Raw genomic sequence first — 25,227 nt, 5'->3', positions numbered from 1 at the left:
CACCTAGCATCTCCTCACCTTCCCCCACTCACAAGTAGCGTCTCCTCACCTTCCCCCAGTCACACGTAGCATCTCCTCACCTTCCCCACTCACAAGTAGCGTCTCCTCACCTTCCCCCAGTCACACGTAGCATCTCCTCACCTTCCCCCACTCACACATAGCGTCTCCTCACCTTCCCCCAGTCACACTTAGCATCTCCTCACCTTCCCCCAGTCACACGTAGGGTTTCCTCACCTTCCCCCAGTCACAGAAAGCATCTCCTCACCTTCCCCCAGTCACAAGTAGCATCTCCTCACCTTCCCCCACTCACAAGTAGCGTCTCCTCACCTTCCCCCACTCACATGTAGCATCTCCTCACCTTCCCCCACTCACACGTAGCATATCCTTACCTTCCCCCAGTCACACGTAGCATCTCCTCACCTTCCTCCACTCACACATGTAGCATTCCCTCACCTTCCCCCACTCACAAGTAGCGTCTCCTCACCTTCCCCCACTCACATGTAGCATCTCCTCACCTTCCCCCACTCACACGTAGCATCTCCTCACCTTCCCCCAATCACAAGTAGCATCTCCTCACCTTCCCCACTCACAAGTAGCGTCTCCTCACCTTCCCCCAGTCACAAGTAGCGTCTCCTCACCTTCCCTCAGTCACAAGTAGCATCTCCTCACCTTCCTCCACTCACACATGTAGCATCTCCTCACCTTCCCCCAGTCACATGTAGCATCTCCTCACCTTCCCCCACTCACACATAGCGTCTCCTCACCTTCCCCCAGTCACACTTAGCATCTCCTCACCTTCCCCCAATCACAAGTAGCGTCTCCTCACCTTCCCCCACTCACACGTAGCATCTCCTCACCTTCCCCCAATCACAAGTAGCGTCTCCTCACCTTCCCCCAGTCACACGTAGCATCTCCTCACCTTCCCCCAGTCACACGTAGCATCTCCTCACCTTCCCCCAGTCACATGTAGCATCTCCTCACCTTCCTCCACTCACACATGTAGCATTCCCTCACCTTCCCCCTGTCACATGTAGCGTCTCCTCACCTTCCCCCAGTCACACATAGCATCTCCTCACCTTCCCCCAGTCACACGTAGGGTTTCCTCACCTTCCCCCAGTCACACATAGCATCTCCTCACCTTCCCCCAGTCACAAGTAGCGTCTCCTCACCTTCCCCCAGTCATACATAGCATCTCCTCACCTTCCCCCAGTCACACGTAGGGTTTCCTCACCTTCCCCCAGTCACACATAGCATCTCCTCACCTTCCCCCAGTCACACGTAGGGTTTCCTCACCTTCCCCCAGTCACAGAAAGCATCTCCTCACCTTCCCCCAGTCACAAGTAGCATCTCCTCACCTTCCCCCACTCACAAGTAGCGTCTCCTCACCTTCCCCCACTCACATGTAGCATCTCCTCACCTTCCCCCACTCACACGTAGCATATCCTTACCTTCCCCCAGTCACACGTAGCATCTCCTCACCTTCCTCCACTCACACATGTAGCATTCCCTCACCTTCCCCCACTCACAAGTAGCGTCTCCTCACCTTCCCCCACTCACATGTAGCATCTCCTCACCTTCCCCCACTCACACGTAGCATATCCTTACCCTCCCCCAGTCACACGTAGCATCTCCTCACCTTCCTCCACTCACACATGTAGCGTCTCCTCACCTTCCCCCAGTCACACATAGCATCTCCTCACCTTCCCCCAGTCACACCTAGCATCTCCTCACCTTCCCCCAGTCACACGTACCATCTCCTCATCTTCCCCCACTCACAAGTAGCGTCTCCTCACCTTCCCCCACTCACAAGTAGCGTCTCCTCACCTTCCCCCACTCACACGTAGCATCTCCTCACCTTCCTCCTCTCACAAGTAGCGTCTCCTCACCTTCCCCCACTCTCAAGTAGCGTCTCCTCACCTTCCCCCACTCACACGTAGCATCTCCTCACCTTCCCCCACTCACAAGTAGCGTCTCCTCACCTTCCCCCAGTCACACGTAGCGTCTCCTCACCTTCCCTAGTCACACGTAGCATCTCCTCACCTTCCCCCAGTCACACATAGCGTCTCCTCACCTTCCCCCCGGTCACATGTAGCGTCTCCTCACCTTACCCCAGTCTCACATAGCATCTCCTCACCTTCCCCCAGTCACACATGTAGCATCTCCTCACCTTCCCCCAGTCACACGTAGCATCTCCTCTCCTTCCCCCAGTCACACGTAGCGTCTCCTCACCTTCACTCAGTCACACGTTGCGTTTTCTCACCTTCCCCCACTCACATGTAGCATCTCCTCACCTTCCCCCAGTCACACGTACCATCTCCTCACCTTCCCCCAGTCACACGTAGCGTCCCCTCACCTTCCCTCAGTCACACGTAGTTTCCCCTCACCTTCCCCCAGTCACAAGTAGCGTCTCCTCACCTTCCCCCAGTCACACGTAGCATCTCCTCACCTTCCCCCAGTCACACGTAGCATTTCCTCACCTTCCCCCAGTCACACGTAGCATCTCCTCACCTTCCCCCAGTCACACGTAGCATCTCCTCACCTTCCCCCTGTCACATGTAGCATCTCCTCAACTTCCCCCAGCTTCATGTAGCGTCTCCTCACCTTCCCCCAGTCACATGTAGCATCTCCTCAACTTCCCCCAGCTTCATGTAGCGTCTCCACACCTTCCCCCAGCTTCATGTAGCGTCTCCTCACCTTCCCCCAGTCACATGTAGCGTCTCCTCACCTTCCCCCAGCTTCATGTAGCGTCTCCTTACCTTCCCCCAGTCACATGTAGCGTCTCCTCACCTTCCCCCAGTCACATGTAGAATCTCCACACCTTCCCCCATTCACACGTAGCATCTCCTCACCTTCCCCCAGTCACACATAGCATCTCCTCACCTACCCCCAGTCACACGTAGCATCTCCTCACCTTCCCCCAGTCACACGTAGCATCTCCTCACCTTCCCCCAGTCACACATAGCATCTCCTCACCTTCCCCTAGTCACAGGTACCGTCTCCTCACCTTCCCCCAGTCACACGTAGCGTCCCCTCACCTTCCCCCAGTCACACGTAGCGTCTCCTCACCTTCCCCCAGTCACACGTAGCATCTCTTCACTTTCCTCCACTCACAAGTAGCGTCTCCTCACCTTCCCCCAGTCACACGTAGCATCTCCTCACCTTTCCCACTCAAAAGTAGCGTCTCCTCACCTTCCCCCAGTCACACGTAGCATCTCCTCACCTTCCCCCAGTCACACGTAGCGTCTCCTCACCTTTCTTTATCATCCACTAGGGGTCACTGGAGTACTCTTGGGATATGGACGGGCGTAGCCGAACAAAGGCACTGAATATTTAAATTTAGGACTCCCCCCCCCCCCCTCCATATCCCCGAGTACCTCAGTGTACTCTCTCAGTGTTTTTTCGGTGCTCACAGCACGAACATCGGCTTGTGGTATACCCACACTTGGATTTTTATTTTTAATTTTTATTTTTACACATAGCACATCCCTTCCCAGTTTCTGGAAAAACATGGGTCCGGGATAGTGCCGCTGCAGGGGCAGCGCATGGCGTGTCGGTCCTCACAAAGAGCACCCTCACAGCCACAGACAGCTCACTGCTTCTAAAAGAGCAGCCAGGACTAGAGAGCTGGACGGGCTTGCACAAAAGAAGCCCGTCGCAGCCATAGATCACTGGGACGCTGACTGGAGCTGGACGGAGCTTACACATAGAAGCCCCGTCACAGCCAGGACTACAAAGCTGAACCGAGCTTACACAAAGAAGCTCCGTTGCAGCCAGGACTACAGAATGACTCACACTGAATCAACCATGAGTCACATCAATGAAGACTGGACGGAGCTTACACAGAAGAAGCCCCGTCACAGCCATGACTCACTTCACTGAAACTGGACGGAGCTTACACACAAGAAGCCCCGTCACAGCCAGGAGTTACAGCGTCGCAAGGAAGGTAGGCTGGGGAACGGGGCGGTCAGTGCAGGCTGCCGCCCCGCTATGTAGGGGTTAACATGCCTCGCGCTCATACTGAGCTCCGTCCGGCAGCACAGCAGGGGGAGCTCAGACGCGCTATGCCCAGCCGCTACGCACAAGGTAAGCGCTCCGTTCGGCCGCTGCTTCGCCCGGCCGCACAGCACGCGGCTGCTCTCCCCACTCAGACACAGCAGAGCAGGGGGAAAACCATATTTATCAGCCGCTCCGCACAAGGTCTGACAAAGACGGTGAGCGCTCCGTTCGGCCGCAGCTTCGTCCGGCCGCACAGCACGTGGCTGCTCTCCCCACTCAGACACAGCAGAGCAGGGGGAAAACCATATTTATCAGCCGCTCCGTCCGGCGTCCGTGTTTCCCAGCGGTGGAAAGCGCTCCAGGCACGCCGCTGCTCTCCCCACTCAGGCGCCCTCACAACGGCCACAGCAGACCTCAGTGCAGGTGATGACAAAGGCTGTCGGCCGCCGCAGCTCTCTCAGTCTCAGTACAGAGACGGTGGGGGGAAGAGACCCGGTGGAAGTTGCCAGGTTAAATATATGTATAAGATATTTATAAGGATGGCCTGATAGTAATGGGCTATTAAATCTATATTACTGTCTGTGATGTAGCAGTATAATAGGCTTTTGAGCCTATATATTAATGGCTGTTATTAACATTGTAAAAAGGCTATTGAGCCTATATTGATGCTGTATAAATATATTAATGTCTGGAATATATATATATATTTATTCATAGAGCATGTGTTGTATCCGGCCTGTGATTATACTGTATAATAGGCTAGATTAACACGGGAACATTTGTAATTTGTTCTGTGATTATCACGGTCAGCATGGAAAAGGGGCCATTTTAACCATGCTTCCTGTTGTTTTCCAGTTTGTAATTCTGGAACATTCCTGCCCTACATCTCTAAGCCACCAGAGGCGCAGGGGTGTTAGGGGGAATTTTTGGTCAGCATAAGTTAGCCATGTAAACTGTATTTTTACATAATTCTAGAACATTCCTGCCCTACATCTCTAAGCCACCAGAGGCGCAGGGGTGTTAGTAGGAATTTGGTTCGGGTTTCATATGCCATGTGAACTGCTTTTCACATAAAGATTACTCTGGTTTCTCTTCACAGCCAATAAATCTTTCGGTTTTTACTAAAGATTTCCGTAGAGAGAAACAATCATGAGTTTAATATTAATATGCTGTTCAGCAATAAAATATATATATGACATGATAACGTCATAAGGCGTGCAATGGCTGTCCGTTGCCTATTGTGGTGTCTGTCTGCATAGCGAGTAAGGCTAGCGCAGACTAAAAATAATTTTCAACTCCTATTTTAATGGCAATTCAAATAAACATCGGAGTCTCGGAAGTTATTCCGCCAGCTCTAACAAAAGACAGTCTTTCCAAAGGGCCAATTTCCCTTTGGGTACCATAGTGTTTATTTAACTGGTCTTATAATTTAATGCACGATTCTATGTCAAATCTCACACCGATAACTACGAGTGAGAAGGGTACATTAGACCAGCACTCAGATAGTGCAGGGTTGTTGCCAACATACATTGATAAATTACAGTGAGTCAATGTCTCCATTGTTACACTTAGTAGACTTTGACCACTATTTAATCGTTTCCAAGATGACGCCATCCGCCATTGGTAAATGCGTCTGTGTCAAAAATTATAAAGACCCAAGAAACATTTGGGTCACTAGACTATGTATGGAAACAATGACATTACTGTTAAAAGAAGCTGCAGAGTATATCTGTAAAGCCTCTTCTAACGACGGTACTTCGATTCTCACTTTTCATCGTCGCTAGTTCAGCACGACAAGGCCACAGCTTGTTGGTCCTAAATTTGATATTCAGCCATTACCGCATCCAGTATCAAAACGGAATACTTGTGCCGGCGTTTAATCCCTTTAGACTTCAGTTTTTCAAGGCGGTGGTACAAAACACTCACGCCTTGTAACGACAGGACGCTACGGTCAGCAAGCCAGTAGTTTGATGATCTCTTTTCCAATTGTGGAAGCGCGTCTTTACATGTTACTTTTGCGGGGTTTCCAGACTTCAACTCATGGAGGTCTCAGCTAGTTACAAATTAAAGGACATGACTGCCTCAGTCGAACGGTTTGGCAGGTAGTCATTTGGTCTCTGCTGGGTTTTCAGCTGTCTTTATAATACAGGCAGTAGTACAACAACAGAGTCAGGGTTGCTTATTCCCCTCTGTTTGGGGTAACAAAACCATACAGCTACGTCGCAGTTTCAATCAGCAAGTTACTTACTGCAGTTTGAAAATAGATTTGCTGCGGTTAGTATTGGCAGATTGGAGCCACAAAATTGCATACTTGCACTTGATCTGCACAATGCAGATATACCCATTCCGGTTTGTTCATCACAGGTTTTAGCGTTTGCAAATCGCCACAGCCATTAACCATTTCAGGTCTACCGTTTCTTATACTCTGGTATTTACCAAAGTGATGTTGGAAGATGATAGTTCATCTCACATAAGAACTCTGTCGCAACAGAGTTTCTCTATCTTAGATGATCTGCTCATAAGAACTCTGTATCAACAAAGTTCCTCTAACTTGCGCTACTAATGTATACTGCGGTGGCAGATCACGTTCACAATTCCTAGGTAAGATTATAAATACGGTAATTCAAAGCATTTACCTACTACACCAGCAAGAACAAATGTACATCTAGTAATTAGTGCAATTCACGCACACTAACGGTACATTGGTGTATTCACCTAGTTAAGATAATAATGCGTTTTAAAGCGATTTAGTTCGCCGCCCTTCACTCGCGGTTCCCACAGAGGGGCGAGGGTGTCTGGACGAGAGTCGCAGAGGTTCAGGAGTTGTAGTTTACAAAAAATCAGCGACAGAGGTTCTAAAACACGATAGATTGCTGTCGATAAATGTCCTGGAACTACGTGAATTTTACAATGCACTACATGCTTCGCTTTCAGTCTGACCACGGGCAGTCAGACAACGCAACGGCAGTTGCATACAGAGAACAAAAAAGCCGCATGGCAATGCGGCAGGTAACTCCAATCCTCAATGGCTCAGAACACCATTATGTGAAAATGTCAAGAGATTATTCCGTGAGTGGACATCTGTTAGACAGATGATCTCACCCGTCAGAATTTGGATCCTGAAAACTGGACATTAAATCCAGAGGTGTTTCATATGTGAGTCCACAGAAGGGGGTTACCCTCAGGTATACATGATGGTATCTCGCCACAATTACAAAAGCTCAGTATGTGTACAAAACAACAGATCACAAGGGCAGTGGCGGTGGAGTCTCTCACATTCATGTGGTCATTCAGCATCGTGTATCTGGCTCCACCATTTTCCGCTGCTCTCTCTCTCTCTCCGTTGTCAAAACGGATCATAAGACAGTTCGTCACAGTCATACTGATGGTATCTCATGTGTGTCGGAGAAGTTGCTTCTCGAATTTCCAAGGAATACTTGCACACGATCTTGGGCCGCTCATAATACGTCCAACCTGGTACATCAGGGAACGTTTTTTTACCCATAGTTACCTATGTACCTATTACCTATGTACCGCAGCTGCGGTTGATGGGGTGAGGGTTCAAACCGCCCTCTTAAGAAATAGAGCATTACAGTGTCGGTTATACCAACCAGGTTACGAGCTAGTAGACCGCTTAAGGCAGCTCATTATTACAAAATTTCGTGTGCTTACATAAGTCGTAAACCTCGGAAGTTTCCGACATCATCCTTCAAGTTATCCGTATTCTGTTAAACGGGGTGGTATGGAAAACTGCGTTTACTTGCACGGAGGGTGCAGGTATCTGTGTAGTAAACTTATCTTCAAAGACGTTTGTCTTTATTGCGTCTGTACACACCGTTATACAAGGTGTCACCAAAGTTCAGATTCTATTTATCTCACCTACAGCGCCAGGTGGCTTGAGGTTGGGTTCAGATTTCTTACAGTTTTCATATTTTGAACCCTTACAACAAATGGGGATTAAGTTTCTCACTTTGGAAAACATTTTTATTCTAGCCTTGGCTTCGGCAAGGGTTTTGTTTTCATATTTGGGTGCCTTGTATTCCAAGCCACCGTATTTGAGTTTTCTCATGACAAAGCAGATCTTCGGACGAATTCCGCTTTCGTATTCTTCACATCAATATACCAATAGTGGTTCCTGTGTGGACAGCACATTCTAGAATTCTGAATGTGGTACACGCATTACGCGTTTATATATGTCCCGAATGTCTACAGTACGTGATATCAATACGTTGTTTGTTCTCTATGATTCTGCCAACTGGGGTTAGCCAGTTTCTCAGCAGACATTATCCAGTGGGATAATAATAATGACTACAAGTCAGGCTTACTTTAAGGCTAAGTTACAATCGCCTACGTCAGTAATAGCTCATCCCACAGGTTCTGTGGGAATGTCAGACCCAGCGGGTCGTGGAGCGTCTACGACGCGGCTACATAGCCGTGCACGTTTACACGTTATGAATGGTGGCGCCATCAGCATCTAGCTTTGGCCTGCCTACTGTTACAAGTATCAAACAGCTCTCCCGCCCACGAGGGAAGCTTTGGTACGTCCCAAGAGTACTCCAGTGACCCCTAGTGGATGATAAAGAAAATAGGATTTTGGTACTTACCAGGTAAATCCTTTTCTTTGAATCCATAGGGGGCACTGGACGCCCACCCAGAGCAGTTTTACCTGGGTTGTTTTAAGCTCAAGGGAGCTTAGGGTAACAAGTTTTACTTGATTGATATTAAGCTCAGAGGAGCTTATGGTAACACATTTTCACCGATTGGTTCAAATTATAAAGTTCTATCGGTTATGGTGTCAACTGTTTAGTTGACAGTAAGGTTATGGGTCAACATTGTGGTTGTCCGTTATGTTATAGGTATTCTCCATTGTCAACCTCTCTATATAGTTCCTGTTCGCTCAGTAAAAAACACTGAGAGAGTACACTGAGGTACTCGGGGATATGGAGGGGGGGGAGAGTCCTAAATTTAAATATTCAGTGCCTTTGTTCGGCTACGCCCGTCCATATCCCAAGAGTACTCCAGTGCCCCCTATGGATTCAAAGAAAAGGATTTACCTGGTAAGTACCAAAATCCTATTTTCCCACTCACAAGTAGCGTCTCCTCACCTTCCCCCAGTCACACGTAGCATCTCCTCACCTTCCCCCAGTCACACGTAGCGTCTCCTCACCTTCCCCCAGTCTCACGTAGCATCTCCTCACCTTCCCCCAGTCACATGTAGCATCTCCTCACCTTCCTCCACTCACAAGTAGCGTCTCCTCACCTTCCCCCAGTCACACATGTAGCATCTCCTCACCTTCCCCCAGTCACACATAGCGTCTCTTCACCTTCCCCCAGTCACACGTAGCGTCTCCTCACCTTCCCCCAGTCACACGTAGCATCTCCTCACCTTCCTCCACTCACAAGTAGCGTCTCCTCACCTTCCCCCAGTCACACATAGCATCTCCTCACCTTCCCCCAGTCACACGTAGCATCTCCTCACCTTCCCCCAGTCACACGTAGCGTCTCCTCACCTTCCCCCAGTCACACGTAGCATCTCCTCACCTTCCCCCAGTCACACGTAGCGTCTCCTCACCTTCCCCCAGTCACACGTAGCGTCTCCTCACCTTCCCCCAGTCACACGTAGCATCTCCTCACCTTCCCCCAGTCACACGTAGCATCTCCTCACCTTCCCCCAGTCACACGTAGCGTCTCCTCACCTTCCCCCAGTCACACGTAGCGTCTCCTCACCTTCCCCCAGTCACACGTAGCATCTCCTCACCTTCCTCCACTCACAAGTAGCGTCTCCTCACCTTCCCCCAGTCACACGTAGCATCTCCTCACCTTTCCCACTCACAAGTAGCGTCTCCTCACCTTCCCCCAGTCACACGTAGCGTCTCCTCACCTTCCCCCAGTCACACGTAGCATCTTCTCACCTTCCCCCAGTCACATGTAGCATCTCCTCACCTTCACCCAGCTTCATGTAGCGTCTCCTCACCTTCCCCCAGCTTCATGTAGCGTCTCCTCACATTCCCACAGTCACAGGTAGCGTCTCCTCACCTTCCCCCAGTCACACATAGCATCTCCTCACCTTCCCCTAGTCACACGTAGCATCTCCTCACCTACCCCCAGTCACACATAGCATCTCCTCACCTTCCCCCAGTCACACGTAGCATCTCCTCACCTTCCCCCAGTCACACGTAGCATCTCCTCACCTTCCCCCAGTCACACATAGCATCTCCTCACCTTCCCCCAGTCACACATAGCATCTCTTCACCTTCCCCCAGTCACACGTAGCGTCTCCTCACCTTCCCCCAGTCACACGTAGCATCTCCTCACCTTCCCCCAGCTTCATGTAGCGTCTCCTCACCTTCCCCCAGTCACACGTAGCGTCTCCTCACCTTCCCCCAGTCACATGTAGCGTCTCCTCACCTTCCCCCAGCTTCATGTAGCGTCTCCTCACCTTCCCCCAGCTTCATGTAGCGTCTCCTCAAATTCCCCCAGCTTCATGTAGTGTCTCCTCACCTTCCCCCAGCTTCATGTAGCGTCTCCTCACCTTCCCCACTCACACGTAGTGTCTCCTCACCTTCATGTGGACAGATTAGCTGGAGGTGGCCATGTTGGTTTAGCTGTCTCTGTTCTCTGCAGGACTTACTGTGTGTGCTCATTGATGATGGTGGATTCCTGGTCATGTCCAACCAGCAGGATCACTGGAATCAGGTAACAGAAATGTCTTTTTCTGTTGTTTCCTTCCCGATGGGCGGCATTGTGTGTTTGGCATTGTGTGTTTGGCATTGTGTGGTTGACACTGTGCGTTTGACACTGTGCGTTTGGCATTGTGCGTTTGGTATTGTGTGTTTGGCATTGTGTGGTTGGCATTGTGTGGTTGACATTGTGCGTTTGGCATTGTGTGGTTGACACTGTGCGTTTGGCATAGTGTGGTTGACACTGTGTGTTTGGCATTGTGTGGTTGACACTGTGTGTTTGGCATTGTGTGTTTGGCATTGGGTGTTTGGCATTGGGTGGTTGACACTGCGTTTGACATTGTGTGTTTGGCATTGTGTGGTTGGCATTGTGTGGTTGGCATTGTGTGTTTGGCATTGTGTGGTTGACACTGTGTGTTTTCCATTGTGTGGTTGGCATTGTGTGGTTGACATTGTGTGTTTGGCATTGTGTGGTTGACATTGTGTGGTTGGCATTGTGTGGTTGACATTGTGTGGTTGGCATTGTGTGGTTGACACTGTGTGATTTGCAGGAATTGTGTAACACTTTCCTAGAAGTGATAAACAGAGAGGTGTTTCCTCCATTGTGTGAAGGGAGAAGTGATGTAACGTCAGTTTACATCTCCTTAGTAAAAGTGGAAATGGCGCCGCCGTTGGGTGTAGGATCATGTGATTGGCTCACGCCGACCCCGAGACACTCCCTGCTGCTACGGAGTCCCCCAGCGAGATGTGGCCAGGGGTGTACCAGCAACTTAATTGACGAAACTCTTATTAATTTTCTCTAACGTTCTAGAGAATGCTGGGGACTCCGTAAGGACCATGGGGAATAGACAGGCACTGCTGGCAACAGGCTCCCTGCATTGAGGGACTGAGGAGAGAGGAGCAGACCTACTTGAATGTTAGGCTCTGCTTCCTCGGCTACTGGACACCATTAGCTCCAGAGGGAATGAACACAGGTTCGTCCTGGGCGTTCACCCCAGAGCCGCGCCGCCATTCTCCTCACAGAGCCAGAAGAAACGAAGACAGAAGACATCTCAGGTGGCAGAAGCCTTCAGAGCTTCACTGAGGTAACGCACATCACCGCAGCTGTGCGTCATTGCTCCCATACACCTCACACACTCCGGTCACTGTAAGGGTGCAGGGCGCAGGGGGGGGCGCCCTGGGCAGCAATATAACACCTCTCTTATGGCAAAAAGTATATATACATGTACAGGTGGGCACTGTACATGTATATAAAAGAGCCCCCGCCATATTTTAGTAAGTTTGAGCGGGACAGAAGCCCGCCGCCGAGGGGGCGGGGCTTCTCCCTCAGCACTCACCAGCGCCATTTTCTCTACACAGCACCGCTGAGAGGAAGCTCCCCGGACTCTCCCCTGCTTGAAACACGGTGAAAGGGTGTTTTAAAGTAGAGGGGGGGCACATTATTGGCGTTATACAATATAAACAGCGCTACTGGGTAAACATTCTGTGTTTTCTCCAGGGTGATATAGCGCTGGGGTGTGTGCTGGCATACTCTCTCTCTGTCTCTCCAAAGGGCCTCAGGGGAATCTGTCTTCAGAAAAGGGATTCCCTGTGTGTGTGCAGTGTGTCGGTACGTGTGTGTCGACATGTTTGACGATGAAGGCTCACCTAAGGAGGAGGGGGAGTGCATGTTGGTCAGGTCGCCGTCGGCAACGCCGACACCGGACTGGGTGGATATGTGGAATGTCTTGAATAATAATGTGAATTTACTGCATAAACGGTTAGACAAGGCTGAAGCTAGGGATCAGTCAGGTAGTCAGACCATGCCTGTCCCAGTGGCACCAGGACCTTCGGGGTCTTAAAAGTGCAACATATCCCAGATCACTGACACAGATACCGACACAGAGACTGACTCTAGTGTCGACTATGAGGATGCAAAATTACAGCCGAAGGTGGCAAAAGGTATTCGTTGCATGATTGTGGCCATTAAAGAGGTTTTGCATATCACTGAGGAACCCCCTGTCCCTGACACGAGGGTACACATGTATAAAGGGAAAAAACCTGAGGTTACTTTCCCGTCCTCTTTTGAACTAAGCGACTTGTGCGAGAAGGCTTGGGAAACTCCAGATAGGAGGCTACAAGTTCCCAAAGGGATTCTTGTGGCGTATCCCTTTCCGCAAAAGGATAGGATACGATGGGAATCGTCGCCGAAGGTAGACAAGGCGCTGACACGCTTATCCAAGAAGGTGGCACTGCCTTCTCAGGATACGGCTTCCCTCAAGGATCCTGCTGATCGTAAGCAGGAGGTTACCATGAAGCACATTTACACACATTCCGGTACTATCGTTAGACCGGCTATGGCATCGGCCTGGGTGTGTAGTGCTATGGACAGATTCCTTATCTACGGAACTTGAAACCCTAGATAAGGATACCATTCAAATGACCCTAGAGCATATCAAAGATGCTGCTTTATATATGAGGGATGCTCAAAGAGACATTTGTTTACTAAGCTCCAGAATAAATGCTATGTCTATTTCTGCTAGGCGACTCCTGTGGACCCGACAGTGGACGGGGGATGCCGACTCAAAGCGGCATATGGAGTCGTTGCCTTACAAGGGGGAGGAGTTGTTTGGAGAAGGCCTCTCGGACCTTGTCTCTACTGCTACGGCGGATAAGTCGAATTTCTTACCTTATGTCCCCCCACAGCATACAAAAAAGGCACCTCATTATCAGATGCAGTCCTTTCGTTCCAATAAAAACAAGAAGGTACGGGGATCGTCCTTCCTTGCCAGAGGCAGAGGCAGGGGAAAAAAGCTGCATACAGCTAGTTCCCAGGAGCAGAAGTCCTCCCCTACATCTGCAAAGTCCACCGCATGATGCTGGGGCTTCCCGGGGGGAGTCAGCTCAAGTGGGGGCGCGTCTTCGATTTTTCAGCCAGGTCTGGGTTCACTCACAGGTGGATCCCTGGGCTACAGAGATTGTTTCTCAGGGATACAGGCTGGAATTCGAAGACGTGCCTCCTCGCCGTTTTTTTCAAATCGGCTCTGCCAACTTCCCCGTCAGAAAGGGAGTTAGTGTTGACTGCAATTCAAAAATTGTATCTTCAACAGGTGATAGTCAAAGTTCCTCTTCTCCAGCAAGGGAAGGGGTATTACTCAACCCTGTTTGTGGTCCCGAAACCGGACGGTTCGGTCAGGCCCATTCTGAATCTAAAATCCCTGAACTTGTACTTGAAGAAGTTCAAGCTTAAGATGGAATCGCTCAGAGCGATCATCGCCAGCCAGGAGGGAGGGGATTGGATGGTGTCCCTGGACATAAAGGAATCATACCTTCATGTTCCAATCTTCCCTCCTCATCAGGCGTTCCTGAGATTTGCAATACAGGACTGTCATTACCAATTTCAGACGTTGCCGTTTGGGCTTTCCACGGCCCCGAGGATTTTCACCAAGGTAATGGCGGAAATGATGGTGCTCCTGCGCAAGCAGGGGGTCACAATTATCCCATACTTGGACAATCTCCTCATAAAGGCGAGATCTCGGGAGAAGTTGCTGGACAGTGTGTCGCTGTCGGTGAGGATGTTGCAGGGGCACGGCTGGATTCTCAATTTACCGAGTCGCTACAACGCGCCTGACTTTTCTGGGTCTGATTCTAGACACAGACCAGAAAAAGGATTTTCTTCCGAGGGAAAAGGCTCAGGAGCTCATAGCCCTGGTCAGGAACCTATTAAAGCTGAAAACGGTTTCAGTGCATCATTGCACACGTGTCCTGGGGAAGATGGTGGCATCGTACGAGGCCATCCCCTTCGGCAGGTTCCATGCGAGGACCTTTCAATGGGATCTACTGGGCAAATGGTCTGAGTCCCATTTACAGATGCATCAGAGGATCACCCTGTCTCCCAGAGCCAGGGTATCTCTCCTGTGGTGGCTGCACAGTGCTCACCTCCTAGAAGGCCGCAGGTTCGGAATTCAGGACTGGATCCTGGTGACCACGGACGCAAGCCTCCTAGGGTGGGGAGCAGTCACAATGGGAAGAAATTTCCAAGGTCTCTGGTCAAATCTAGAGACTGGTCTACACATCAACGTCCTGAAGTTGAGGGCCATATACAACGCCCTGCGCCAAGCGGAGGCATTGCTTCGGGACAAACCGGTTCTGATTCAGTCAGACAATGTCACAGCAGTGGCTCACGTAAACCGCCAAGGCGGCACAAGGAGCAGGGTGGCCATGGCAGAAGCGACCAGGATTCTTCTCTGGGCGGAAAGCCATGTAAGCGCCCTATCAGCAGTATTCATCCCGGGGGTGGACAACTGGGAAGCGGACTTCCTCAGCAGACACGACCTGTATCCGGGAGAGTGGGGACTTCATCCAGAAGTCTTCGCACAGATCGTGGGTCGGTGGGGACTGCCTCAGATAGACATGATGGCGTCCCGTCTCAACAAAAAGCTAAAGCGGTATTGCGCCAGGTCCAGGGACCCTCAGGCGATAGCATTAGACGCTCTAGTGACACCTTGGGTGTTCGGATCGGTCTATGTGTTCCCTCCTCTACCTCTCATACCCAAGGTGTTGAGAATAATAAGGCTAAGAGGAGTCAGAACGATCCTCATTGTTCCGGATTGTCCAAGAAGGAATTGGTATCCGGATCTACAAGAGTTACTCACAGACGATCCGTGGCCTCTTCCCCTACGGCAGGATCTGCTGCAGCAGGGGCCCTGTCTGTTCCAAGACTTACCGCGGCTGCGTTTGACGGCATGGCGGTTGAACGCCGGATCCTAGCTGAAAAAGGTATTCCGGAGGAGGTCATTCCTACCCTGATCAAGGCTAGGAAGGACGTGACATCGAAACATTATCACCGTATATGGCGAAAATATGTGTCTTGGTGTGAGGCCAGAACTGCTCCTACGGAGGAGTTCCATCTGGGCCGACTGCTTCGCTTCTTACAAACGGGAGTGAATTTGGGCTTGAAATTAGGGTCCATAAAGGTCCAGATTTCGGCCTTATCCATTTTCTTCCAAAAAGAATTGGCTTCTCTACCTGAAGTACAGACTTCTGTTAAGGGGGTACTGCATATTCAGCCTCCCTTTGTACCTCCGGTGGCGCCTTGGGATCTTAACGTGATATTAAGTTTCCTCAAGTCACCTTGGTTTGAACCACTCAAGACGGTGGAATTAAAATATCTCACTTGGAAAGTGGTTATGTTATTGGCCTTGGCTTCTGCAAGGCGTGTTTCGGAATTGGCGGCTTTGTCCTATAAAAGCCCCTACCTGGTTTTTCATGTGGATAGGGCAGAATTGAGGACTCGTCCTCAATTTCTGCCAAAGGTGGTCTTATCTTTTCATATAAACCAACCTATTGTCGTGCCTGTGACTACACGGGACTTGGGGGATTCCGAGTCCCTGGATGTGGTCAGGGCTTTGAAGATTTATATCTCCAGAACAGCTCGGATCAGGAAGACTGAAGCTCTGTTTGTTCTGTATGCGGCCAACAAGGTTGGCGCTCCTGCTTCAAAGCAGACTATTGCTCGCTGGATCTGTAACACGATTCAGCAGGCGTATTCTACGGCTGGATTGCCATTGCCTAGATCGGTTAAGGCCCATTCCACTAGGAAGGTGGGCTCTTCTTGGGCGGCTGCCCGAGGGGTCTCGGCATTACAGTTGTGCCGAGCAGCTACTTGGTCGGGGACAAACACCTTTGCAAAGTTCTATAAGTTTGATACCCTGGCTGAGGAGGACCTCCTGTTTGCTCAATCGGTGCTGCAGAGTCATCCGCACTCTCCCGCCCGTTTGGGAGCTTTGGTATAATCCCCATGGTCCTTACGGAGTCCCCAGCATCCACTAGGACGTTAGAGAAAATAAGATTTTACTTACCGGTAATTCTATTTCTCGTAGTCCGTAGTGGATGCTGGGAGCCCGTCCCAAGTGCGGACTTTCTGCAATACATGTATATAGTTATTGCTTAAATAAGGGTTATGTTATAGTTTCATCGGTTTGGACCGAGGCTATGTTGTTGTTCATACTGTTAACTGGTTAGTATATCACAGGTTATATGGTGTGGCTGGTATGGATCTCGCCCTTAGATTAACTAAAATCCTTTCCTCGTACTGTCAGTCTCCTCTGGGCACAGTCTAAAACTGAGGTCTGGAGGAGGGGCATAGAGGGAGGAGCCAGTGCACACCCAGATCTAAAGTCTTTCTTAAAGTGCCCATGTCTCCTGCGGAGCCCGTCTATCCCCATGGTCCCTACGGAGTCCCCAGCATCCTCTACGGACTACGAGAAATAGATTTACCGGTAAGTAAAATCTTATTTTTAGAGTTGCACGTTAATTGCACCTTGGTACAAAATTGTCACACTGTGCCTGTACGGAGCTGCCGCTGATACTTGCATGCATCCTGACTTATCCTGGGCTAGCGGCTCCTAACAGTACAGTAAGGACACACAGGCGCAGGGTAAGCTTGGGCTTCTCTGCTCTGTGTTGTATTCTGCTCTGCTCTTTCCTGCTTTGCTCTCCTCTGCTCTGCTCTGTTCTCCTCTGCTCTGTTCTCCTCTGCTCTGTTCTCCTCTGCTCTGCACTGTTCTCCTCTGCTCTGCTCTGTTCTCCTCTGCTCTGCTCTGTTCTCCTCTGCTCTGTTCTCCTCTGCTCTGCTCTGCTCTGTTCTCCTCTGCTCTGCTCTGTTCTCCTCTGCTCTGCACTGTTCTCCTCTGCTCTGCTCTGTTCTCCTCTGCTCTGCACTGTTCTCCTCTGCTCTGTTCTCCTCTGCTCTGCACTGTTCTCATCTGCTCTGCTCTGTTCTCCTCTGCCCTGCTCTGTTCTCCTCTGCTCTGCACTGTTCTCCTCTGCTCTGCTCTGTTCTCCTCTGCTCTGTTCTCCTCTGCTCTGCTCTGTTCTCCTCTGCTCTGCGCTGTTCTCCTCTGCTCTGCTCTGCTCTGTCCTGTCCTACTCTGTTCTCCTCTGCTCTGTCCTGCACTGCTCTGTTTTGTCCTGCTCTGTTCTGTTCTGCACTGCTCTGTTCTGTCCTGCTCTGCTCTGTCCTACTCTGTTCTCCTCTGCTCTGCTCTGTTTTGTCCTGCTCTGTTTTGTCCTGCTCTGTTTTGTCCTGCTCTGTTTTGTCCTGCTCTGTTCTGTTCTGCTCTGCTCTGTTCTCCTCTGCTCTGCTCTGTTCTCCTCTGCTCTGCTCTGCTCTGTCCTGTCCTACTCTGTCCTGCTCTGCTCTGTCCTGCTCTGCTCTGTTTTGTTCTGCTCTGCTCTGTTCTCCTCTGCTCTGCTCTGTTCTCCTCTGCTCTGCGCTGTTCTCCTCTGCTCTGCTCTGTCCTGTCCTACTCTGTTCTCCTCTGCTCTGTCCTGCTCTGCTCTGTTTTGTCCTGCTCTGTTCTGTTCTGCACTGCTCTGTTCTGTCCTGCTCTGTCCTACTCTGTTCTCCTCTGCTCTGTTTTGTCCTGCTCTGTTTTGTCCTGCTCTGTTTTGTCCTGCTCTGTTCTGTTCTGCTCTGCTCTGCTCTGTTCTGCACTGCTCTTTTCTGTCCTGCTCTGCTCTGTTCTCCTCTGCTCTGTTCTGCTCTGTTCTGTCCTGCTCTGCTCTGTCCTACTCTGTTCTCCTCTGCTCTGTCCTGCTCTGCTCTGTTTTGTCCTGCTCTGTTTTGTCCTGCTCTGTTCTGTTCTGCTCTGCTCTTTTCTGTCCTGCTCTGCTCTGTTCTCCTCTGCTCTGTTCTGCTCTGTTCTGTCCTGCTCTGCTCTGTTCTGATTTGCACTGTTCTGTCCTGCTGTGTTCTACACTGCTCTGTTCTGTTCTGCTCTGCTCTGTCCTGCACTGCTCTTTTCTGTCTTGCTCTGCTCTGTTCTGTCCTACTCTGTTTTGTTCTGCACTGCTCTGTTCTGTCCTGCTCTGCTCTGTCCTGCTCTGTCCTGCTCTGCTCTGTTCTGCACTGCTCTTTTCTGTCTTGCTCTGCTCTGTTCTGTCCTACTCTGTTTTGTTCTGCACTGTTCTGTTCTGCACTGTTCTGTTCTGCACTGCTCTGTTCTGTCCTGCTCTGCTCTGCTCTGTCCTGCTCTGCTCTGTCCTGTTCTGCTCTGCTCTGTCCTGCTCTGCTCTGTCCTGTTCTGCTCTGCTCTACTCTGTTCGGCTCTGCGTGGGTTAATGGATCTGTCACCAGTTTCTGGCTCAGTGATGCATCACAAATAAATGACACAGAATGTCCATTATAAATAACAGCGCCTATTTCCCGTCTATTGGGGGTCATTCCGAGTTGTTCGCTCGCTAGTTGCTTTTAGCAGCATTGCACACGCTAGGCCGCCGCCCTCTGGGAGTGAATCTTAGCTTAGCAGAAGTGCGACCAAAAGGTTTGCTGAATTGCGAATAGAAAATTCTTAGCAGTTTCTGAGTAGCTCGAGACTTACTCCTACACTGCGATCAGTTCAGTCAGTTTCGTTCCTGGTTTGACGTCACAAACACACCCAGCGTCCGGCCAGCCACTCCCCTGTTTCTCCAGACACTCCCGCTTTTTATCCTGGCACGCCTGCGTTTTTCCGCCCACTCCCAGAAAACGGCCAGTTTCCGCCCAGAAACACCCACTTCCTGTCAATCACACTCCGATCACTTCAACGATGGAAATTCTTCGTTCGGGCGTGAGTAAATCTACTAAGTTTTGTGTTAAAATACAAACCGCATGCGCATTTTTGCCTTATTCACTCCGTTGCGAAAATCGGCAACAAGCAAACAACTCGGAATGACCCCCATTATACATTGCTGTCAGATGCAGAACACGAGCTGACAACAAATAACATCACACACTTATGTAGAAGTTCTCAGATCGCTCCTAATTAAAGGACTTTTTAAATGGGGGAAGAGTTTTCCTCCGGCACACGAGGCTTCCTGTCAGTGTAGCTGGACGGGTGTGACTGATCAGTGTTCATTGTGGGTCATTCCGAGTTGATCGCTCGTTGCCGATTTTCGCAACGGAGCGATTAATGCGAAAATGCGCATGCGCTAAATATTTTAGCTCAAAACTTAGTAGATTTACTCACGGCAGAACGAAGAATTTTAATCGTTGAAGTGATCGTAGTGTGATTGACAGGAAGTGGGTGTTTCTGGGCGTAACCTGACCGTTTTCTGGGAGTGTGCGGAAAAACGCAGGCATGCCAGAATAAAACGCAGGAGTGTCTGGAGAAACGGGGAAGTGGCTGGAGAAATGGGGGAGTGGCTGGCCGAACGCAGGGCGTGTGTGTGACGTCAAACCAGGAACGAAACGGGCTGAGCTGATCGCAGTGTAGGAGTAGGTCTCGAGCTACTCAGAAACTGCTAAGAAATTTCTAATCGCAATTCTGCTAATCTTTCATTCGCAATTCTGCTAATCTTTCGTTCGCTGTTCTGCTAAGATAAGATACACTCCCAGAGGGCGGCGGCTTAGCGTGTGCAATGCTGCTAAAATCTGCTAGCGAGCGAACAACTCGGAATGACCCCCATAGTGCGGCCAGAATAATTGTGTCCCATAGGATCCAGCTGTATGGCCTGCACACCCCACAGAGCGCGTCGTTACATCTGCCCTGTACAGGTGACTTATTGATGGATGATAATGGGGTATAGTGGTAACTGGGCCTCACTACCAGGCTGTGTGACTGCCGGCCTCTCCTGACCTGGCTAACGGAGCCCCCTGACGTCACTGCTGATCCAGACCATTGCCTGGGCCTGACATTGCTTTTTTGGTTATCTGCGTGTCCCTACTGGGCTGTCAGGGGATGTTAGTGTGTGTGCGCGTGCGTGTGTGTGTGCGCGCGTTTGTGCGTGTGTGTGTGCGTGTGTGTGTGTGTGAGGCCTGCCACCCTTAGCAGCGCATAACAGATGTATAACTATACGAGGAGATAACCCCCCTCCGTACCTCTAATCACGTCTCCAGTAATGCGGCGTAGATTGCTGTTGTCACATCGGTGCCACTTTTCATACATAAACATGTATCATTTAAAGTGAGGTTAATTGCCCTGTGACAGAGCATTTATGCCTGTAATTGCCACATGAATGCACAAATCACGTACTGCCGGCAGCTGCAGCGACAACACAATCGCAGATGAATGACTCAGTTACATTGTGGGATATCCTGGTAGAGGAGAGGGGGGGCCTGACAGAACATTACAGGGGTACCGCTGGAACCCTGGGACAGACAGGTTGCGGGGAATGCCCTGTGCAGCGCCGGTGCACAGACAGCTGGTGGGTGGCGGGGAATGCCCTGTGCAGCGCTGGTGCTCTGGGTGGCGGGAATGCCCTGTGCAGCGCCGGTGCTCTGGATGGTGGGGAATGCCCTGTGCAGCGCCGGTGCTCTGGATAGTGGGGAATGCCCTGTGCAGCGCCGGTGCTCTGGATGGTGGGGAATGCCTTGTGCAGCGCTGGTGCTCTGGATGGTGGGGAATGCCCTGTGCAGCGCCGGTGCTCTGGATGGTGGGGAATGCCCTGTGCAGCGCCGGTGCTCTGGATGGTGGGGAATGCCCTGTGCAGCGCCGGTGCTCTGGATGGCGGGGAATGCCCTGTGCAGCGCCGGTGCTCTGGATGGTGGGGAATGCCCTGTGCAGCGCCGGTGCTCTGGATGGTGGGGAATGCCCTGTGCAGCGCCGGTGCTCTGGATGGTGGGGAATGCCCTGTGTAGTGCCGGTGCTCTGGATGGTGGGGAATGCCCTGTGTAGCGCCGGTGCTCTGGATGGTGGGGAATGCCCTGTGTAGCGCCGGTGCTCTGGATGGTGGGGAATGCCCTGTGCAGCGCTGGTGCTCTGGATGGTGGGGAATGCCCTGTGCAGCGCTGGTGCTCTGGATGGTGGGGAATGCCCTGTGCAGCGCCGGTGCTCTGGATGGTGGGGAATGCCCTGTGTAGCGCCGGTGCTCTGGATGGTGGGGAATGCCCTGTGCAGCGCTGGTGCTCTGGATGGTGGGGAATGCCCTGTGCAGCGCCGGTGCTCTGGATGGTGGGGAATGCCCTGTGTAGCGCCGGTGCTCTGGATGGTGGGGAATGCCCTGTGCAGCGCTGGTGCTCTGGATGGTGGGGAATGCCCTGTGCAGCGCTGGTGCTCTGGATGGTGGGGAATGCCCTGTGCAGCACCGGTGCTCTGGATGGTGGGGAATGCCCTGTGCAGCGCCGGTGCTCTGGATGGCGGGGAATGCCCTGTGCAGCGCTGGTGCTCTGGGTGGTGGGGAATGCCCTGTGCAGCGCCGGTGCTCTGGATGGTGGGGAATGCCCTGTGCAGCGCCGGTGCTCTGGATGGTGGGGAATGCCCTGTGCAGCGCTGGTGCTCTGGATGGTGGGGAATGCCCTGTGTAGCGCTGGTGCTCTGGGTGGTGGGGAATGCCCTGTGCAGCGCTGGTGCTCTGGATGGTGGGGAATGCTCTGTGCAGCACTGGTGCTCTGGATGGTGGGGAATGCCCTGTGTAGCGCCGGTGCTCTGGATGGTGGGGAATGCCCTGTGTAGCGCCGGTGCTCTGGATGGTGGGGAATGCCCTGTGCAGCGCCGGTGCTCTGGATGGTGGGGAATGCCCTGTGCAGCGCCGGTGCTCTGGATGGTGGGGAATGCCCTGTGCAGCGCCGGTGCTCTGGATGGTGGGGAATGCCCTGTGCAGCGCTGGTGCTCTGGATGGTGGGGAATGCCCTGTGTAGCGCCGGTGCTCTGGATGGTGGGGAATGCCCTGTGCAGCGCTGGTGCTCTGGATGGTGGGGAATGCCCTGTGTAGCGCCGGTGCTCTGGATGGTGGGGAATGCCCTGTGCAGCACTGGTGCTCTGGGTGGTGGGGAATGCCCTGTGCAGCGCTGGTGCTCTGGATGGTGGGGAATGCCCTGTGCAGCGCTGGTGCTCTGGATGGTGGGGAATGCCCTGTGCAGCGCCGGTGCTCTGGATGGTGGGGAATGCCCTGTGTAGCGCCGGTGCTCTGGATGGTGGGGAATGCCCTGTGCAGCGCTGGTGCTCTGGATGGTGGGGAATGCCCTGTGTAGCGCCGGTGCTCTGGATGGTGGGGAATGCCCTGTGCAGCACTGGTGCTCTGGGTGGTGGGGAATGCCCTGTGCAGCGCTGGTGCTCTGGATGGTGGGGAATGCCCTGTGCAGCACTGGTGCTCTGGGTGGTGGGGAATGCCCTGTGCAGCGCTGGTGCTCTGGATGGTGGGGAATGCCCTGTGCAGCGCCGGTGCTCTGGCTGGTGGGGAATGCCCTGTGCAGCGCTGGTGCTCTGGATGGTGGGGAATGCCCTGTGCAGCGCCGGTGCTCTGGGTGGTGGGGAATGCCCTGTGCAGCGCCGGTGCTCTGGATGATGGGGAATGCCCTGTGCAGAGCTGGTGCTCTGGCTGGTGGGGAATGCCCTGTGCAGCGCTGGTGCTCTGGATGGTGGGGAATGCCCTGTGCAGCGCTGGTGCTCTGGATGGTGGGGAATGCCCTGTGCAGCGCTGGTGCTCTGGCTGGTGGGGAATGCCCTGTGCAGCGCTGGTGCTCTGGATGGTGGGGAATGCCCTGTGCAGCGCCGGTGCTCTGGATGATGGGGAATGCCCTGTGCAGAGCTGGTGCTCTGGGTGGTGGGGAATGCCCTGTGTAGCGCTGGTGCTCTAAGGACCTTTATACGTGTAACGTGTTACCTGCTGTCACCAGGTGGGGAAGTTCTTCAGCGAGGTGGACGCCAATCTCATGGCTGCGCTATATAACAGCTCTTTCTTCACGCGGAAGGAGTCCTACGACTATCAGTCACTGTGCGCCCCCAAGACCGAGAGCAACAAAGGAGCCGCCCCCCGGGGTATCTTTGTGGTGAGTTGGGGCAGTTTGACCTCTTCATTCATATTATACATTACGGGTGGTAGTAGCACCGGATTTTATAGGATGTTTTATAAGTGACCCGTCGGTCCAGTTTGATGCGGGCATGCTGGGACTTGTAGTACTACAGCCACGGGTAAGCATCCAGCTGACAAAGCCTCATTGAACATATGAAGTGAAGGCGCTGCCTGCCTCTGGGTTGGTTAGGGACGGCAGGTTCTAGGTAGTTGGTTAGTCGCTGACAGTCCAGCCGTGGCGGCTGATGGAGGAAACGCTTTTATTCTGTGGGGCCGGTGGTCTAGCGTGGGCTCTGCGCCTCCTTTCTGATCCATTCCTCTTCTCCCACAGCCAACCATCGCTGATATCCTAAACCTGGCCTGGTTATCCTCTGCCGCCGCTTGGTAAGTCCAGCAAATCGCTGCCCGCGGCTTCATCTGTCAGTATCTCACCCGCCATAGCCACGGCGCAGCAGATGACAGCTGGTGATTATTATACAGTTTGTGCTTATAATGTGCAATCCCTGCAGGTCACTGTTGCAGCACCTCGTCCTCAGCCTGACCTACAACAGCTGGATGCAGGCAGGTAAGTACCAGTCCTGGGAGACTGGGGGGGGGGATTATCCTGAGGGTGTGGGAGAAAGACGGGAGGTGATAGATCCAGGTTTGGGCACCTACCACAGCTTTATACAGTGCACATTGTCCAGGCAGCGGCTGAGGACAGCGCAGTCACATAGGCTATGCCCCCCTGTGGCCGGTCAGTCAGGACGCACCCTGCAGTCACGTAGGCTATGCCCCTCTGTGGCCGGTCAGTCAGGACGCACCCTGCAGTCACGTAGGCTATGCCCCTCTGTGGCCGGTCAGTCAGGACGCACCCTGCAGTCACGTAGGCTATCCCCCCTGTGGCCGGTCTGTCAGGACGCACCCTGCGGTCACGTAGGCTATCCCCCTGTGGCCGGTCTGTCAGGACGCACCCTGCAGTCACGTAGGCTATCCCCCCTGTGGCCGGTCATTCAGGACGCACCCTGCAGTCACGTAGGCTATGCCCCTCTGTGGCCGGTCAGTCACCACGCACCCTGCAGTCACGTAGGCTATGCCCCTCTGTGGCCGGTCTGTCAGGACGCACCCTGCAGTCACGTAGGCTATCCCCCCTGTGGCCGGTCATTCAGGACGCACCCTGCAGTCACGTAAGCTATGCCCCCCTGTGGCCGGTCAGTCAGGACGCACCCTGCAGTCACGTAGGCTATGCCCCTCTGTGGCCGGTCAGTCACCACGCACCCTGCAGTCACGTAGGCTATGCCCCTCTGTGGCCGGTCTGTCAGGGCGCACCCTGCAGTCACGTAGGCTATGGCCCCTGTGGCCGGTCAGTCACCACGCACCCTGCAGTCACGTAGGCTATCCCCCCTGTGGCCGGTCATTCAGGACGCACCCTGCAGTCACGTAAGCTATGCCCCCCTGTGGCCGGTCAGTCAGGACGCACCCTGCAGTCACGTAGGCTATGCCCCTCTGTGGCCGGTCAGTCACCACGCACCCTGCAGTCACGTAGGCTATGCCCCTCTGTGGCCGGTCTGTCAGGGCGCACCCTGCAGTCACGTAGGCTATGCTCCCCTGTGGCCGGTCTGTCAGGACGCACCCTGCAGTCACGTAGACTATACCCCCCTGTGGCCGGTCAGTCAGGACGCACCCTGCAGTCACGTAGGCTATCCCCCCTGTGGCCGGTCTGTCAGGACGCACCCTGCAGTCACGTAGGCTATCCCCCCTGTGGCCGGTCAGTCAGGACGCACCCTGCAGTCACGTAGGCTATGCCCCCCTGTGGCCG

The 25,227-nt window shown here is 52.7% G+C and overlaps 1 protein-coding gene and 1 non-coding gene across 3 annotated transcripts in view; both read left to right on the top strand.

The window, feature by feature from the left end:
• Positions 1 to 25,227, top strand: part of CACNA2D2 (calcium voltage-gated channel auxiliary subunit alpha2delta 2) — a 423,565-nt gene that overhangs the window by 394,096 nt on the left and 4,242 nt on the right. For both annotated transcript variants that reach the window (XM_063941375.1, XM_063941374.1), the window contains 4 exons: positions 10,621 to 10,692; positions 23,254 to 23,406; positions 23,761 to 23,813; positions 23,939 to 23,994. In XM_063941375.1, coding sequence (XP_063797445.1) covers positions 10,621 to 10,692; positions 23,254 to 23,406; positions 23,761 to 23,813; positions 23,939 to 23,994 — 334 coding nt within the window. The remainder of the gene's footprint in view (positions 1 to 10,620; positions 10,693 to 23,253; positions 23,407 to 23,760; positions 23,814 to 23,938; positions 23,995 to 25,227) is intronic.
• On the top strand, positions 5,074 to 5,194 carry LOC134959538 (U5 spliceosomal RNA). The gene has a single exon (XR_010187560.1). It is a non-coding gene; the product is annotated as a U5 spliceosomal RNA (small nuclear RNA).

The sequence above is a fragment of the Pseudophryne corroboree genome, chromosome 9 (genome assembly GCF_028390025.1).
Source record: "Pseudophryne corroboree isolate aPseCor3 chromosome 9, aPseCor3.hap2, whole genome shotgun sequence".
Taxonomy (NCBI): Eukaryota; Metazoa; Chordata; class Amphibia; order Anura; family Myobatrachidae; genus Pseudophryne; species Pseudophryne corroboree.
This window is presented reverse-complemented; position numbering and strand designations above follow the sequence as displayed.